This window comes from Phoxinus phoxinus (assembly GCF_949152265.1).
Source record: "Phoxinus phoxinus genome assembly, chromosome: 4".
NCBI lineage: Eukaryota > Metazoa > Chordata > Actinopteri > Cypriniformes > Leuciscidae > Phoxinus > Phoxinus phoxinus.
Genome location: NC_136879.1, coordinates 8685673 through 8705998, shown reverse-complemented (window position 1 = coordinate 8705998; position 20326 = coordinate 8685673). Strand labels below are relative to the sequence as shown.

The 20326-nt window shown below is 39.5% G+C and overlaps 1 protein-coding gene across 5 annotated transcripts in view; it reads right to left on the bottom strand.

Annotated features, from left to right (window-relative positions):
* limk1a (LIM domain kinase 1a) overlaps positions 1 to 20326 on the bottom strand; it is a 73278-nt gene that overhangs the window by 14811 nt on the left and 38141 nt on the right. For 4 of the 5 annotated variants that reach the window (XR_013797475.1, XM_079611554.1, XM_079611555.1 and 1 more), the window contains 4 exons: positions 19025 to 19163; positions 2376 to 2485; positions 635 to 832; positions 308 to 413 (listed from right to left, as the gene is read on the bottom strand). Coding sequence is in view for 4 of the 5 variants with exons in the window: in XM_079611554.1 (XP_079467680.1) it covers positions 308 to 413; positions 635 to 832; positions 2376 to 2485; positions 19025 to 19163 (553 nt within the window). In the remaining variant the exon portion in view is untranslated. Of the gene's footprint in view, positions 1 to 307; positions 414 to 634; positions 833 to 2375; positions 2486 to 11052; positions 11224 to 19024; positions 19164 to 20326 lie in introns of those variants that run through there. The other variant, XM_079611556.1, reaches the window with a different exon arrangement.

The following is a 20326-nucleotide window of genomic DNA, read 5'->3' as shown; positions in this document are numbered from 1 at the left end:
AGTTTTCTGTATTAAGAAACACTTAATACTACTGCAAATAATGTCTAATAAAGGTTGCTTCTTTCGTTGTTCGTGACCGATCTGAAGTGAGAGTATTTACAGTTAAAAACATGATCTAACTCTTTACATATGAGCTAAATAAACTATAGAGATAATGTTACAAAGCTGTCTGGTGTTCAGCTCACATCAAAAGCTCAGTGTGTGTGAGTGTGAGTGTGAGTGTGAGTGTGAGTGTGTGAGTGTGTGTGTGTGTGTGTGTGAGTGTGAGTGTGTGTGTGTGTGTGTGTGTGGTGTAGGCTTTATTCACCTCGTCCAGAGGAACGTTCTGAATCGGCGTCCCGTTGATCTCGAGGATCCGATCGCCAACATGAATAGAGCTTATGACATCTGGACTGATGCACTCTGGGTCCACCCTGAACACACACACAAAACCAGGACACGAGTCACATGACCAGGACAGAGACGTTTGAAGATTTCAGTCTGGACAGCACTTTGATTTAGAGAACGATTGAAAAAGGAAAAGTGAAGTATTTAACGAATAATAATTCGACTCTAATCATCATTCAGAACAATGCACCGGTGTTGTTTGGGTTCAGAGTAGATGATCCTCTGCAGTGTCCGGACACACACTCACTGTGAGACTCTGATGGTGGGCTTGTGTTCGGGGCTGTATCCGTTGGGACTGGAGCCCTGATCGATGGACAGGGAGAGCCCTCGCTTCCCATCGGTGGAGGCGGGAATAGACACGAGCGTGACCGTGTGAGGAATCCTGGAGCAGGGCGAGTCGGGCAGGGTGACCGGAGTCACGACGGTGCGGTAATAACACTGTCCACTAGAGGGAGACACAGGTCACAGATCAGCAGATGACAGGGGAACAATCCCAACCGGACGCTTAGAAGGTTAGACGCAGTTAAAGGATGAAACACTCATGTCATGACATTCCACTTCTGTTAATAATGTTAGAAACATCTTCATGTGTTGCTTAAGAACTAGTTCAATCGTTCAAACATCCAAGCTGTCATGAAACTTTATTTCACAATAAATAAATAAACTGTAAATAAATAAATAAATAAATAAATAACTGTAAAATGCGTTTCACTGGCCAAGTTGAGCCTTTTCACAGTGTTTTTCACATGAATAAAGCACATAGTTCATTTGTGATCGTGCAGAAGATGTGTTTTATCTTCATATCGCACCGCTACATCACACCCACACAACAGGACATATTAATAACCCATAACAACAGCTCATGCGAATGACCTGCTTTAGACATAAAGGGACCACCAAAATAAAGCGGGACCAGATATTGCCCTTTAACACATTCTGCTGACTATAAGTAACGTTGCACACGTCTACTAGCTCTCAGTAGAGTATTAGTAGAGTATTAGTAGACTGCAGGGTTGGGTATAGCCAGTAGATTGTCTTCTAGGGTATTACTAAAATAAAGAGTTACCCAACATCTTCCAGCGGTCAGCAGAATTTCACATGACTGGCGTGTCCGTGGGCTTTTTTTGTTTTTTAGGTGTCACCAGGGCTTGATTTACACCCTTCAACCCACCAAATGCATGAGTATTTCAGCAGTGGCGTATACTAGACACTTCGGCAGGTTGAGTTTTATATATAATGTATATAGTCTTCAAATGTAGTCTTTTAAAAAGGCATCTGAAATAATAAACTAAGCCAAATGTAGTGTTGTCAAAAAATATCTATTTTTCGTTATATTTAATATATTATTCGTTATATATCGTTACATATTGATCCTGAAATATCTGAAACTGATTTGGGTGATAACACCCAGATATCTATATCTATATAGTATATCTACATGTATCTTGTTTCCCCATGGCATCAATGTCAAAATTGTGGCAAGTGAAAATGCTGAGTGGCTAGGAACTTTGGAAAGCCACTGGACACTAGGTCTGTAACAATATATTGTGAAAAAATTGCAACAATATGTATCGTGGATAGTTCACCCAAAAGGAAATTTACTTTGCGTTAAATTTGTTTTAACAGTTTTAGAGTCAGTACTACATTATAATCAACATTATATATAGTAGTTTCATGTATAATAATGCAATGAGGGAATATTTGTGGGTCCTAATAATGCCAGATGTCTAATGTTACCAGTAATAAGAGGCCTACATTATTTTAAATATATCTAGTCAGTGACTAAGCATCTTCATTAAAATAATTCTGTATTTTCAGCTTCAGAATCATGAATATTTTTATTTTGTGTGTCTCTATTGTCTATATTGTATTGTGAGTCCAGTATTGTGATATGTATCGAATCGTGACATGAGGGTATCCTTACACCCCTAATAACCACAGTGTCGGGTGAGCAAGAAAGTTCATGTCGAGCCCTGGGTGTCACTCACCAGTAAAGTTTGGAGCGCTCCACCAGTGCATACGTGTCTCCATCACCGATGAACGCTCGGCAGTTCAGACAGGTGAAGCATTCTGGGTGATACTTCTGCTCTCCGGCCACCTGGAACACAGAAACACTGAGATCAGACACTCTTTATACGCTCTACAGATGTTCAACACAGAAACACTGAGATCAGACACGCTTTATACGCTCTCCAGATGTTCAACACAGAAACACTGAGATCAGACACTCTTTATACGCTCTCCAGATGTTCAACACAGAAATACTGAGATCAGACAAGCTTTATACGCTCTCTAGATGTTCAACACAGAAACACTGAGATCAGACACTCTTTATACACTCTCCAGATGTTCAACACAGAAACACTGAGATCAGGCACGCTTTATACGCTCTCCAGATGTTCAACAGAAACACTGAGATCAGACACGCTTTATACGCTCTACAGATGTTCAACAGAAACACTGAGATCAGACACGCTTTATACGCTCTCCAGATGTTCAACACAGAAACACTGAGATCAGACACGCTTTATACACTCTCCAGATGTTCAACACAGAAACACTGAGATCAGACACTCTTTATACACTCTCCAGATGTTCAACACAGAAACACTGAGATCAGGCACGCTTTATACGCTCTCCAGATGTTCAACAGAAACACTGAGATCAGACACGCTTTATACGCTCTCCAGATGTTCAACAAAGAAACACTGAGATCAGACACTCTTTATACGCTCTACAGATGTTCAACAGAAACACTGAGATCAGACACGCTTTATACGCTCTCCAGATGTTCAACACAGAAACACTGAGATCAGACACGCTTTATACACTCTCCAGATGTTCAACACAGAAACACTGAGATCAGACACTCTTTATACACTCTCCAGATGCTCAACACAGAAACACTGAGATCAGACACTCTTTATACGCTCTCCAGATGTTCAACACAGAAACACTGAGATCAGACACGCTTTATACGCTCTCCAGATGTTCAACGGAAACACTGAGATCAGACACTCTTTATACGCTCTCCAGATGTTCAACACAGAAACACTGAGATCAGACACACTTTATACGCTCTCTAGATGTTCAACACAGAAACACTGAGATCAGACACTCTTTATACGCTCTCCAGATGTTCAACACAGAAATACTGAGATCAGACAAGCTTTATACGCTCTCCAGATGTTCAACACAGAAACCCTGAGATCAGACACTCTTTATACGCTCTCCAGATGTTCAACACAAAAACACTGAGATCAGACACTCTTTATACGCTCTCCAGATGTTCAACACAGAAATACTGAGATCAGACAAGCTTTATACGCTCTCCAGATGTTCAACACAGAAACCCTGAGATCAGACACTTTATACGCTCTCCAGATGTTCAACACAGAAACACTGAGATCAGACACTCTTTATACGCTCTCCAGATGCTCAACACAGAAACACTGAGATCAGACACGCTTTATACGCTCTCCAGATGTTAAACACAGAAACACTGAGATCAGACACGCTTTATACACTGTCCAGATGTTCAACACAGAAACACTGAGATCAGGCACGCTTTATACACTGTCCAGATGTTCAACACAGAAACACTGAGATCAGGCACTCTTTATACGCTCTCTAGATGTTCAACGCAGAAACACTGAGATCAGACACTCTTTATACGCTCTCCAGATGTTCAACACAGAGATCAGACACGCTTTATACGCTCTCCAGATGTTCAACAAAAAAACAGAGATCAGACACTTTATACGCTATCCAGATGTTCAACACAGAAACACTGAAATCAGACATTCTTTATAAGCTCTCCAGATGTTCAACACAGAAACACTGAGATCAGACACTCTTTATACGCTCTCCAGATGTTCAACAAAAAAACACTGAGATCAGACACTTTATACGCTATCCAGATGTTCAACCCAGAAACACAGATCAGACACTCTTTATACACTGTCCAGATGCTCAACACAGAAACACTGAGATCAGGCACGCTTTATACACTGTCCAGATGTTCAACAAAAAAGCACTGAGATCAGACACTCTTTATACGCTCTCCAGATGCTCAACACAGAAACACTGAGATCAGACACGCTTTATACGCTATCCAGATGTTCAACACAGAAACACTGAGATCAGACACTTTATACGCTATCCAGATGTTCAACACAGAAACACTGAGATCAGACACTCTATATACGCTCTCCAGATGTTCAACACAGAAACACTGAGATCAGACACTCTTTATACGCACTCCAGATGTCCAACACAGAAACACAGAGATCAGACACGCTTTATACACTGTCCAGATGTTCAACACAGAAACACTGAGATCAGACACTCTTTATACGCTCTCCAGATGCTCAACACAGAAACACTGAGATCAGACACTCTATATACGCTCTCCAGATGCTCAACACAGAAACACTGAGATCAGACACTCTTTATACGCACTCCAGATGTCCAACACAGAAACACTGAGATCACTCTTTATACGCTCTCCAGATGTTCAACACAGAAACACTGAGATCAGACACGCTTTATATGCTCTCCAGATGTTCAACACAGAAACACTGAGATCAGACACTCTTTATACGCACTCCAGATGTTCAACACAGAAACACTGAGATCACTCTTTATACGCTCTCCAGATGTTCAACACAGAAACACTGAGATCAGACACTCTTTATACACTCTCCAGATGTTCAACACAGAAACACTGAGATCAGACACTCTTTATACGCTCTACAGATGTTCAACAGAAACACTGAGATCAGACACGCTTTATACGCTCTCCAGATGTTCAACAGAAACACTGAGATAAGACACGCTTTATACACTCTCCAGATGTTCAACAGAAACACTGAGATCAGACACGCTTTATACATTCTCCAGATGTTCAACAGAAACACTGAGATCAGACAAGCTTTATATGCTCTCCAGATGTTCAACAGAAACACTGAGATCAGACCCGCTTTATACGCTCTCCAGATATTCAACAGAAACACTGAGATCAGACACGCTTTATATGCTCTCCAGATGTTCAACAGAAACACTGAGATCAGACACGCTTTATACGCTCTCCAGATGTTCAACAGAAACACTGAGATCAGACACGCTTTATACACTCTCCAGATGTTCAACAGAAACACTGAGATCAGACCCGCTTTATACGCTCTCCAGATATTCAACAGAAACACTGAGATCAGACACGCTTTATACACTCTCCAGATGTTCAACAGAAACACTGAGATCAGACACGCTTTATACGCTCTCCAGATGTTCAACAAAAAACACTGAGATCAGACACTTTATACACTGTCCAGATGTTCAACACAGAAACACTGAGATCAGACACTCTTTATACGCTCTCCAGATGTTCAACAAAAAACACTGAGATCAGACACTTTATACACTGTGCAGATGTTCAACACAGAAACACTGAGATCAGACACTCTTTATACGCTTTCCAGATGCTCAACACAGAAACACTGAGATCAGACACGCTTTATACGCTCTCCAGATGTTCAACACAGAAACACTGAGATCAGACACGCTTTATACACTCTCCAGATGTTCAACACAGAAACACTGAGATCAGACACTCTTTATACACTCTCCAGATGCTCAACACAGAAACACTGAGATCAGACACTCTTTATACGCTCTCCAGATGTTCAACAAAGAAACACTGAGATCAGACACTCTTTATACGCTCTCCAGATGCTCAACACAGAAACACTGAGATCAGACACTCTTTATACGCTCTCCAGATGCTCAACACAGAAACACTGAGATCAGACACTCTATATACGCTCTCCAGATGTTCAACACAGAAACACTGAGATCAGGCACGCTTTATACGCTCTACAGATGTTCAACAGAAACACTGAGATCAGACACTCTTTATACGCTCTCCAGATGTTCAACACAGAAACACTGAGATCAGACACGCTTTATACGCTCTACAGATGTTCAACAGAAACACTGAGAACAGGCACGCTTTATACACTGTCCAGATGTTCAACACAGAAACACTGAGATCAGGCACTCTTTATACGCTCTCCAGATGTTCAACGGAGAAACTCAGAGATCAGACACTCTTTATACGCTCTCCAGATGTTCAACACAGAAACACTGAGATCAGACACTTGATACACTGTGCAGATGTTCAACACAGAAACACTGAGATCAGACACTCTTTATACGCTCTCCAGATGTTCAACGGAGAAACTCAGAGATCAGACACGCTTTATACGCTCTCCAGATGTTCAACACAGAAACACTGAGATCAGACACTCTTTATACGCTCTCCAGATGTTCAACACTCGCTCGAGAGCTCCATGTGCCCTGATGGCGACTCACATCTTATTATCTATCTTCTATGATCTATCATATCTATTACTTTGTATATAACCCATCAGTCTTTTTATACTTTTTTCAATTTTTTATTTTTAAATATTACTGTGTCTTGTTATATTTATATATGTGTACCGGAAGCTTCAATAAGGTAAATTCCTAGTGTGGGCAAGCAAACTTGGCAATAAAGCGCTTTCTGATTCTGATTCAGATAAGGATGACAACATAAAAAAAGTCTTCAGGCGTCCTGAACACATTATTCGATCAATACACTCATTCATTCTGTTTTAGTTCAGAGCCATCTGAGTAAGTGTTGAAGTCCGAGAAACAAACCCGATAAATGACTTAACACGTCTCATGTCTCTCTGCTTCATTCGTTTTTACTGAGCCAAATGTCGAATATGAAAAATGATATTTATATTCCTAAATGAAACTTTCATTTGCATCGATCTCCATATAAATGAAGAGTGACCTTTGACACACACCTGGATGTGAATCCAGTCTCAAACTAGCTGAAGTTGATCTAATACAGTCTAGTTCACCTACACAAGTGCTTTAGTGGTCATCCCACTGAGAAAGAAGGACAGAGGGTCAGACAGACTCGTCTACAGCTCATATGGAACTTGCTTTCATATAAATGGCCCAAAAAAGTGTGACACCATGTTAAATCAATATCAAGAGTATGTGTGTTCAAAAACATAATCTGAACTTGTTTGAATCAGCTGGTGATTCAGTGGATGTATGAAGTCAGTTTTTATCAGGTCTTATACATTGTCTTCATTTTCAGAACTAGATCTATTCTTTATAATAATACAGGATTTATGTATTATGAAGCATTGTGATCAAATAATTTTGGAATAAATGTCATTACACAGCCATATTTTAAGGCAACTTTGTGTTCAGCTTCCTCTGCAACAGTTTCAAGTGTTTTTCAAATGTGAAACAAATGTGACGCCATGATCTTAAAAGATGTGTACTAAATGGGTCTTTCCATTTCTTGTACCATACATGATGTGTGAATGTACGGGGGGAAATATGACGACAGCGCACAGTGATGTCACGGATTGCCCACTGCTTCCTCTTTTCACTCGCTTCATTTACAAACTCTCAACCGACACGGAAAACAGAGCCGACAGACCACGACACATCTGAAAACACACAGCACATCGCGCCCACAGAGAACACATCTACTGTACATCTCAAGATCTACTGCAGACTGCGGCTTCCAATCAATAGATCCACGCTCAAGTCTTAAAATGATCTTTTACAGCGGCCTCATTACCATGTGTTAATAATGACATCGACTTTCACTCGGATCACAGAGATCAACACATCAGCAAAGCTCCAGTAGGAAAGCACATCTCCACATGCTATTATTGGGGAAGCAGCGAAACGTGTGAATGTAAAAGTGATGTAAGTTGTAAGGTGCATCTGTTCCTCTGTTGTGTCAGTGATGGGCTGGACGGACGGCTGAGGCATATGATGTCCTGCATAGGAATATTGACACGTTTACCCTTTATTCAAATATCATTACAGATTTTGTCAGCATATTGCATAGTTGTGCTTGGAGTCAATTGTTTTATTTATGGTAATGCAATACAACATGCCAAATTGTGCGACATAATGTTTGGCCATGCTGTCATAAATTATGAACACATGCAAAAACAAAAGAGAACCAAAGAAATATTAATAACTGATTATGTCGTAGTCAATGTTCGACATTTATTTATTGAAGAAGAATAACCCCTTGAGATGAACCATCTCGTTGTCGAGGGGTCCTCAATTCCAAGTACAGAAATGAACATTGACCTTACAGCAGCAGTCAAATAAAACACAAGACAACACCAACAACTTACTTTTCAATGATAGTAAGTACAGAAATATATAATACATAACTCATACAAACAAGATAAAACATAGAAACATTTTGTAACATTATGCATATCTTTACTGTCACGTTTGATCAATGTAATGCATCCTTGCTAAATAAAGTATTCAATTCTTTCATTTCTTTCAAAAAATAAAAAATTCTTACTGACCTCAAACTTTTGAACGCTATAATGTTACAAAAGCTTTAGATTTCAGAGAAATTCTGTTCTTCTGAACTTTCCATTCATCAAAGAATCCTGAAATCAATTGTACACAACTGTTTTCAACATTGATAACAATTATAATAATAAACTATATTTTTTTATAGTTATTTTAGTTATTATTATAAATAATACTTTTACAAATAATAATAATAAAAATATTATAATAATAAATCAGATTAGATAATATCATCATATTAGAATGATTTCTGAAGGATCATGTGACACTGAAGACAGGAGTCTTTACAGAATAAATGATATTTTATATTGTATATTCCAATAGAAAACAGTTATTTTAAATTGTAATAATATGTCACAATATTATTGTTTGTTTTGTATTTTTAATCAAATTAATGCAGCATTGGTCAGCAGAAGAGACATATTTAAAAAAAATTAAAAATCTTACAAATCAAAACTTTTTGATACATTTATATATTATAATATATCAATATTTTCCTCACACATTATTTTGGTGGTTTAATGGAACTTAAAAACAAGTATCCCTCCGGCCATTACTGTACATGTCTACTAAACTACAGGAACAACAGTGGAGGACAATGGGTATAACCCCACTGTGATAGCACTTTTGAGTATGACATACTGTACGTATGCTCTTATGTCATATGCTGTCCACACAATAATTCATCCTCCACACTAGATATTACAGCTCACACTAAAAAGGAATGAAAACCACATCTTGAGCCATGTTGCCTGCGTTACTATGTTTGGCAACAACTGGGCCGACGAGTGAATATGGGAACGACTGGAATTCACTTCCTTCCAGTCACACTTACACTTCCTTCTGGCTGCTGTTCATTCATTCAACAATCTCTAGAGTCTGACAGTCATTCAGTCCACACACACACACACACACACACCATCTGAACGCCCCTCTAGAGAGCACACACTCATCATGGCACCTGCTGCTTCTCGGAAACCGTTCTGGGGAAATCTCCACACTCACAAATCCCCCAGAGATGAGCAGGGCAGTTTTCTGCTGGCGTTCAGTGAGCGCACACGAGGCCCTGAGGGGCTGACGTCCAGTACACAGCTCCGTGCGGAAACTGCCCTTGACCTTCACAGCACACACAGCACACACACTGCACTCCTGTACCTCATATTCATCTAGAGGACAATGAAGCATTTAAGCTGTTGAACCGACTGTGTGCCTGTCCTCACAGCCCGTTTTAAACATGCCCTCCTCCGTTAAATACGGCGTCTAGCCTGGATCGCTGCTCTAGGGATTTCACGATATATCTGACACATCCAAAAGTACCAGAAGATTCACTACAGCACTAGCCATGCTAATGTCACGGGTTTGCTTCTCGTGAGCATGTTCTACTGATTTAAAGCCCTTTTACTGGGTCAAAGTCTCTGCTACATGAATACATGTGAATAACTATCGGCACATTTCCATGTCAGTGTGTCCCACAGTCCCAGTGCTGCAGCATCCGCATCTGTACACACACACACCTCAGTACAGGACCACACACACTGGGACTTTACTAGTCAGGCATGTGATGCAAAGATAATGTACGGCTAGGGGAGAATTACATGTAAAAAATCATAATAACAATAAAGAATGATCGTTTTAGGTCCATAGTTCCCCATATCATCTGATGCCAGAAGACTCAACGAGAATGAAGTGAGAATGACCATTTGGAAACGAGGTCGACTGTAATCGTGCAGCAATGCTACATTTTTCTAAATGTCATAATCATTTGTTAACAAACAAGTATTCATTACTTCAATGAGCTCATTGTTCCTGCATTAAATAATACATGTTTAGCTAACTGTGATTTGTAGATGTACATTTCTGAAATGCATAACTCAGTCGATCACATATCAGGACTCGTGCATTTCCTGTAAAGCTGCTTTGAAACGATGTGTATTGTGAAAAGCGCTATACAAATATATGTGAAGTAAATTGATGATATTTTCATATCTGTAAACATCCAGATTCAATGAACTTTACATCTACTTTACCTCTGCATCTACACACATGCGTGAAGAGGTTTAATTTATAATGTTCTGTAAATCTATCAGCATCTGAAGTGCCTTTTAAATGAGAATGAATCAAATCAAACACGTAAAAAATCATCTAAGCTGAAAATGAATGAAATCTACTCCACATATGTGACACGTGAAGACTGAGTGAAGTGTGTGAAGTCCCATCGTCAGCACGAGAGAGCGAGAGCATCTGGCTTACCTTCTTCTCTCTCCTCCAGGCTCTGAGACAGCAGAAGCTCCAGTAAAACACATCGCTGAGCATGACCGGCGGCTACAGCGTGCGGATCATTCTAGCGGAGCCGGCGCAACAACACACACACACACACACGCCCAACGCTGAGCTCATCCCAGTAACCTCTGCTACACCCACTGTCTCTCGCTCGCTCTGAGTGGGTGACTTCATAACTTCCTGTCGAGCGACACACACACACCTCCCCCACTCGACCCAACCCTCCCACACACACACACACACACACAACCTCTTCCAGGGAAAACAGGCTCAAATCTTCAGCTATACAGCAAAAGGAAAGCTCACCAAGCTTGTAAATATGGCTGCCGGTGCCATGTGACAACTGAACTCTCCAGCGACTCCTCCGGAAACCGCCGGTATCAGTCAGATCTCAGCATGTGGGTCGAGACCAGGCTTGTACAGACCAAACAAAACGCAGGAGGACCACAGAGAGACACCCAGTGAATTCCCCATTCGCACACCCTCAGTCTCAAGAATATCACGGTATCTCTTACATTGCCAGGAACCAGATTGTGGATCTGTGAGAAGACATGAGGGTGGAATGTGGACACACAACACCACTCAAAACTGAGCACACACACACACACACACACTTGAGTTTTCATAACAAACAGCTGGAATTAGTCATGGCAATGAAACTAGGTTCCAGATAGCAGTCGACGGGAGTGAACAAATGCAGATCCAGACACACACGTTTGTCACTGAGCTCACAGAAAGACACGAATAAACAAGACACCGATGACATGAGCCATGGCTGATGGGATAGTGTGTGTGAATGCGATGACACAGGCCTGTTGTGTGTGAAAGCGGTGGGAGGAGGGTTTCCACAGAACAACCATGCGCTCATGTGGGACGCGTCTCAGTGTCGTGTGTGAGAGGAGTGAGAGTGATTTCATTACAGAACGCCACTCACCGTAAGTAACTTCTGACAGAGAACGAGACTATAGCACAGGAGTGTGTGTGTGTGTGTGTGTGTCTTGTAAAGCCGGCTAGCTTTTAACCCAAATGAAGTCAATGATTTGAAACTCCATTACCGGTCACTCACTCCATACTCTAGAAGGCACAGTACTGGTATTCTAGTATTGGATTGTTCTGTAATTTGATATAACAATTCTTATCAATGCATTTTCATTATTTAAAGCAGGGCTGTGCAGTTTCGGGCATTTCTCCGCTGTATTCTCGCAGGTTTCTCTATAGAGCTCCCCCTACAGCTCCGAGTAGATATTTGACAACACTGTCGTAAAAACTCGTTGTCGACTCTCAGATACCAGAGGCTAGCAGATCAACGGCCAAGCAGACGGGACACTCTTTACAGCGTCATCTGCATTCGGCTTCGGACAGCGTGAGGGAGCGCAATAATGACACAATTTTAGCAGATTTTTTTGCCGTAAAGCAATTCGTTACATCGCGAGACCTGATATCACACACTACTTCCTGACGCGGCGGCCCGCCGGCCCAAAGCTGCAAGGGTGATTTTTCCACTCACAGGAGATAGGGGGAAGCGAGACGACCACCATTCAACCCGAAAAAAGTAATATAATGTAATATATTTATATTTATAAGTAAATATAATACAATGACTCCGAAGCTGTTCAGTTAACGTAAATTAAGCTAAACAAACCTGCATAGTCCTTTAAGGGAATGTATTACAATCAACATTTCTGAAAACAACTTGGAAGAAACATTTCGGTAACACTTTACTTGAAGGGGTGTGCATAAGACTGATATGACACCTTCATAATCATGACATGACACATCATCAATATGAAGGAGGGTTTATGCATGTTTATGAAAACTGCCATTAAGTGTCATTCACTCAATTATGACATTTATAAATCAAATGTGACATTGTTTGAGATGTCTTTGTTACGACAACTTGACATAAACCAATACATCATAACCTGTCAGTGTCTTTGTCATGACAACTTGACATTACCAAGACAACATAACCTGTCATAAATATGTCATAAACATGAAACAGCAGATTCATTATCAAACTTAAGCACCCACTTAGCTTTATGGGTTAACATTACAATATTTTTCATTTTAATGACAAAGTCAATGTGTACCACTGTACACTGTAAAAAAAAATTAAATTTTTTCACATTAGTCAAAATTTTCTAGTGACTGGTCTAAATTTCTAAATCATCTAAATTTTTCAATTAGTCTGACATATTATTTCTCATTGAGCCAATGTTAACTGACTTTTGCAACAATTAATCCCATTTATTAAAAATTTAGATGTGACCAGTCACTAGAATATTTTGACTTGGAGAGGTTACATTTTTTTTACACTGTCGTTGAGGTCAAGAAAAGTATACATGACACTGCTATACAATTGTTTGACAGAGTATTAACACTTAATGACACTTTAATGACAAATTCAATGAGTACCACTGTAGTTGAGGTCAAGAAAAATATTCCTGACACAGTTATAATGTCCTCATGACAGCCGATGTCAAACCAACCACATGACAGTTTAATGTAATGATAACCCATAAAGCTAAGTGCGTTTTTAAGTTTAGTCATTAATCATTTTCAGACATATTTATTATTATTAGGTTATGATGTATTGGTTTATGTCAAATTGTCATAAAGACTTCTCAGACAATGTCATATTTGATTTATAAATGTCATAATTGAGTGAATGACACTTAATGGCAGTTGTCATAAACATGCATAAAACCTCCTTCATATTTATGACATGTGTTATATCATGATTATGAAGGTGTCATATCAGTCTTATGCACACCCCTTCAAGTAAAGTGTAACCAACATGGTAATGGGATAGTAGCAGTGCATTCTGGGATTGCCTTCTCAATGAAGGAAACGTGCAATGGAAACAAAGTGTCATTCGTCTATTGCGCAACACAGAATCAATGGTTTACAGACGGGGTTTACTGGAGGGGTTCGAGTGTTGTCTGGAGCTTCAGCTTCTCGATAGGCAAACTGGTCCCAGGTGAGCGGCCAGGGAACACTTTCCCCTACGGAAAGGTCAAGGAGAGAGAGAGAGAGAGGGATCTTTGAGCCCGGTGGCCAAACACTGGTCCATGTCCTCGTGCTTCAGGCCCTCACCTATGATCATGAACTTTGGATAGTGACCAACCCTGAGAAACGGGATGTGGAGATCTGGCGTCCGGGAGAGACTCGGCGCGGGTGGAGGGGGTTCGGGCATGATCGACAGGGAACAGACCCCAGATGAGGGATTATATCTCCCGGCTGGCCTGGGAATGCCTCGGGATCCTCCAGGAAGAGCTGGCCGGAGCAGGACTAAACATATCCAGGAACACTCTCTATGAAGACCAAGCTTACAAGGAATTACTTCATTGCTCCATTTTTACTTATTCATAAGTATTATAATTATATCTATAAAAACTAATTAAGACCTAAACTGCATTATAAGAACAGTTATAGTTTCATTTATATTATATTTATGATTACTTATAAATTGCAATGCGCATGGCCATAATCCATTATACACGGATTCATAGTTACGGTTCAATTATGTATTTACCGGTATAAAGACGCATCCTGATTGCTATAATGTTGTTGCAATTACTTTTTAGTAACTCAGATTTATTTCTGTCAAATAAGTGAATATATTGTTATTATTAGCTGTGTTGTGTTCTTATAAATATTTATTATGAGTGATAATACAGTTACTAACCTCTATAAATGCATCATTGATGGCTTTATGTAAAGTGAAAACATAGGATGCAATTTTTCCTAAACCAAATGTTAAGAAATCATGAAGATGTTCTCATTATACTTTTTAAGTCGTTTACTTGTAAATGTAACTAATAAACAATAATTCCTTTAAAAAAAAAACACAGAAATCATTAATACAAACAGTTGGAAAAAATACATATTTTTTAATGTTACATACTATACACTGCAACAATATTTTTTTAAAGATTAATGTCAAACTCTTATAAGCAATACCATGCACATGAGGAGATAAAGATTTTAACATATCAAAATGACCATTCATGACCTCTACTTTAGCCATTAGCCATTAAAAGACATAATTAATAACTAATTGGTACAGCAAACAAGTGTCTCTGGATCTATTGTATATTTGATCATTTATAAGTCAGCGTATAAGGGGTTTTGAGGATGCACATTGAAAAAGCAAATGTATAACATACGCAATTATAAAACATATAAAATGTAAATATAACTGTTGTTATTGTAGCTGTAGTCCATCTAAATATATTTATAGAATTATGACACTTATAAATCAGTATAAATGGGCATAAAGTTCATTATAAGCATGAGCTTCATAGAAAGTGTTGCCACAAACATCAACTGCAGGAGATGCCACATCTGATGCAGGATCTGTGAACATTTAAATATACATATCCTTCTGATATAAAGTCTATATTACTGTTCACACATCAGTCCTCTAAACTGGAGACTATTGGGATCTCTTTCCAGGTCACGGACGCAGTTCGCTCTTGCTGACCAGAATCGTCCTCACAGGAGAGCTCATCAATGAAGATGTGTGTCTGTCAGTCAAACGCACGAAGAGCTGAGCCATCTTTAATTCACTTATCCCGAGTCGGGGGAGTTGAGTCATCGGGCCTGCACTGCCTGAGGCCGTGTGTGTGTGCCACATAATCACACAGCGAGCAGAGCCGACCAGACGTTTCATATAGAAACACACAGACCTCAGAGTCGACCATCTGCTTTATAGCTCCAGTGGAGAGAAGCCATTTGAGCGAAACCAAACTCTGCTCTTGACTAACACTGCAGAACAAGGGTCAGCGTCCCACCGAGCAACAGAGGACGCATGCGGTGAGAGAAAGCAGATGACGCTGTATACGCCTGTGTGTGGTCTGAACACTGCTATAAACTACAGACATATAGACAGACCGGAGTCACTGCAGTAACGTGTAGCTTTAGGCAGCGGCTATTTAATATACTGAGGGTAAAATAGCATTAACAAGTGTTTTCTTTGCTCAGTTTTACTGTAAATAGCATCTACCGTTATTTGCACTTAGTATGATATTGTCAGGAACCTGTGCTTTGTCATGTCTTTTATTTAGAAAATTGTCATTTGAGTTCATGTTCCTTCTGTAGTTTTGTTCATGGTCTTTGTAGTTCTTGTTCTTGCTAATTCGACTCATCTAGTTAGTTCTGTTATTTAACCTCGGTCTTCTTTCTTACCTGTACGGATTATTGTGTGAATGTTAGTTTGTTGTAATGCCCTTCATGGGCTCATTGTTATGGTGGAGCACTATGCTCCATGTTATGTGCTCAACGCTCAAGCCATGAATCACAGTTTTGAGCCATTAAACATCATTTTTATCTGCATCTAGATCCTGACTCTAACTTGGTTCTTGGAGCACGTTACACGTATCTTAATATCATCATTATTTACACTGTGTAAATAGTGATAGATGCCATTTACACTAAGTGGCAATGGCAGTATGTTCTTGTGTCGAAGTGTAAAAATTGCATATAGTTGCAGATAACCTACTATTTACATTTTATACATATTATAGCACTAAGTGCAATAGTAACAACATATTCAGTGTATATGATTATATTGATTAAAATCATAAATGGATGCTGCTTTATTCTAGCCATAAAGTCCTCCCCTACCCTATAAACACTTTATTCTCACTATTAAATACGTTAGGCATTTATGTGCACTTGTTAAATCTTTTTCTTTTGAAATAAATGTCTCTCTAAGCTGATGTGCAATGGAGAAAGGGAGAGGAGATAGTTTGAGAAAAGGTCCAGTTATCAGGTTTCTGTGGTCATTTTTCTGGCTCAATCAGAGTTTGTGTAAATAGCCTCTGTCAGCAGGACGGCCTATTGCACATGGTGTACACAGACCAGTCATTTGAACATATGACACACCCTTTTGTCCTCGACATATTCATCGGTCACGAACGAAACCACTTTCATTTACACAGTTTATGCATGAGAAGTGTTAGTGAGGTGGGCTGCAACAGTTATAGGACTTCTTGCATGAATTTATTAAGGTAATGAAATGTACTTGGTCAAAATAATTGTTGTTATGTCCACCTCCATCACACCCCTCACTCATTAAACTTTATTCGAGATCAAGATGTAAACATATTAAACATGACAATTCAAAAACTGGAAAGAAATGCAGAAAAACTAAAATGATAGAAAAGCTCAGTCACTCAAATAATTCAGCTCTCGTTTTGTGTCATTTCTTCATTCTCTATTATAAGTACTTGTATTTCAACCCTGCCCATCCAGTCAGCCATAATGATATTTTATTATTTTTTCTCAAACATGAGGAAGAAATGCCTTAGGGGACGTGAAATATCAAATGACACCGACAATGGCCAAGTGTGAAGCTCAACACACATATCTGAGTTATAGAACGGAGGAAACGATAACTAGGGCAAGGTTCATCTGTAGGAATGGCTTCTAGAGAACAAATGATATGAATCTTCATAACTACCCTAAAGAGGAAATGCTGGTCATGTTATCATGTCATGTTGCTGAGAAGATGCTTACATTCTTCTTCATGCAGTTTCTTTTTGAAATCCAGAACAACAGAGAAGGGTTTGGATTCATATAAAACTGCACATCTGGAAGGACTGCTTGAGGATGTGTAGTAGACAAAACCCATTCACAAGAGACACGCAAACTTCATATTTGTATGCTTTAATATCCACAGACACTAGCCTATTTCACCACTTGAATAAGTGTGCAGCCCTACTTTTGATTGAATGTCATGTAATTTGACAAAATTTGAATGAATAAGTGTTATACAGTAAATAAAATGTGTAAGACTGGATTTTGTTATAGAATAATTATTGAAAAGCCATCACTAGATGCTGCTATAAACCTAATCCTCCACAAATAAAGGATTGGATTGAGGTCTTAAAAGGTATTTTTAATATGGAGAAAATTATATTTTACATGAATTTTCAGAAGGATTTGTTTGTTGAATTCTGGTCCAAATGGATTGAGTATATAGCCTAACTCCTATTGAACCAAATACCTTTTATATAGATTTAAATATTATTTGTTAGTTTTCATCTTTTTTTAATTATGCGATACCTCCCCCTTCTTTTGTAAATAGTTTCTGTGTTGAAACTGAGGATAACTTAGAGATATATTGAGGTGTTTGGTATTATGAAGAACTTTGTCACTGGAGAGTCTTGCTATTCCAGTTTAAGGAATATTTTTGTAAACTGGTAAAGCTGTAAAAGTGACAAATGTGAACAGATTTTATCCATTTGCAATAAAAAAAGTAACAAAATCAAATAAAAAGACTGGATTCCATGATTCGCTCCACGTTTTCCTCATCGCAGAAATCCCAGAATGCTACGCATGTTGAATTGCCTGAAGCTCAGAGCAGATGTAGAGATGAGGCTCATTGAAACCAGCCGCTCACTCTTAAACACACACAGTAGTGCTGTAATGTGTGTAATGAGGCTCTGCAATATCACAATTTCACTTTTATTTCGATTAATTGTGCAGTCCTAACTTGAAATCTGTGCGGTAACTGTACAAAGTGCAGAATTGGCAAGGCAGGTTTTGTTTTTTGGGGGCTCAAAATGATATTCTGTGTAAGCAAACCAGATGATAGACTGTACTGGCCACAGATACGCTATACTGTATGCAAACAAGTATATGAGGATTCAGGCACAATGAAGGAATTCAAAAGCTCATGAATCATTCAAATGATCATTCGTGTCCAATAAACAACTCTTGTTCTTGTAGAAACACTAAATAATACAGCTAGCAGTGAAAGCATTAAAACAAAAGGCCACACAAACTTTCCCTTCATTAACATCAGCAGCTCTTTCATGATCGGCAGCAGTGAGTGTGTGAATGGAGTGTGTAACCAGAGCGTCTGCCTGAGAGAAAGCGGAGGACAGGGTGAGGAGAGACGGCACAGATACGGTTTCGGACGGGATGGACTCACCATGATGAGTCCGGTGGTGATGGGCTCTGAACAGCCATGACACAACTCCCCAAATTTGGCCCAGTAGTCCTTCTTGCAGAAGAGGCGGCCGTCCTTCTCATAGTACCAGTGTGAGAGAGACGCCCCGCACTCACAACACCTGCGGATCAAACACAAGTAACAGGGAATCATTCTCAGGACATTCATGCACTAATAATGTTCCCTTAGCACTGCTAAAGTAATAAACACAAGTCTACACAGCGTCCCGCGGTCCTCATTCACTGCACACCACACACAACAGGAAGTCCAGCTCTTCTCTTCTGCAGTTACCCACAAATACAGCCAAGCAAGCTGTCCTGTCAAATCAATATATGATTTTTCACCAGTTAGGGAATTTGTTTATCATTAGAATTTGTTAATGTTAAGATTTGTATTTGCTTTTTTTATTTATTATCTATTTTCCCCTGGCCATTACAACTTTCTCTTCTTTCATCACTTTTTTGAATGTTGGTCACAAACTTGGGTCATCACATGAATATTTACACAATCTGCTGTTGTATGTTGGTAGTGGAGCATTATGACGAGTATGAGTGCTAACAAGATATCAGACATGCGTTTCATGACGTTAGCCAACACAATACAAACTGAAATGGACCAACATCCAATGAAATGCTGAGGTTTTTTTAGCTCCAGACTCATTTAACTAGAATTATGTAATACAGAGGGGTTGTGAATGCAGTCATAAGACACAACAGAGTATATTCACAATGCAGCACAGTCTTGAATGACTTCTCGCTTTTATAAATGGCTACTACCTCACTTACGTGTAAATATTAAAGGTGCAGTTAGCGATTTCTGAGAATCATTGATGAACACTGTTGATGTCTGCAATCAGCCAGAACAAACACACCCCTCCCTTCATTGCTCCGCCCACAAAATGTGCAAACACACAGTGCAAGAGTGGATGTCGGTTTATCATAGATGAAGCGCAGCAAGATAATGCTTCGCGAAAAATAAAGTGATGAGGAACAAACGAAAAGGAAGAACAAAACGTGAACATATAGTACATGAGTATAGCAAGAGCTGGTTGTTAGTCACCAACAGCACAGCAGCTTCAGGAAAACAATGACACTCAAAACCAGTGTTGCTCACATATGGACCTGAAGCAAAGCAGGTGTCTCCATCGCTGGGAAGCTTTTCTAATATTAACGCGGGTCCTAAGGCTCCTTCTTTTTCCAGTGATATTAATCTGACTTTTCCTCTTTTGTAATGTCTCTCAGCCATCTCTTTCTACAGTCTTTCTTCAGATCTCCCTCTTGCTCT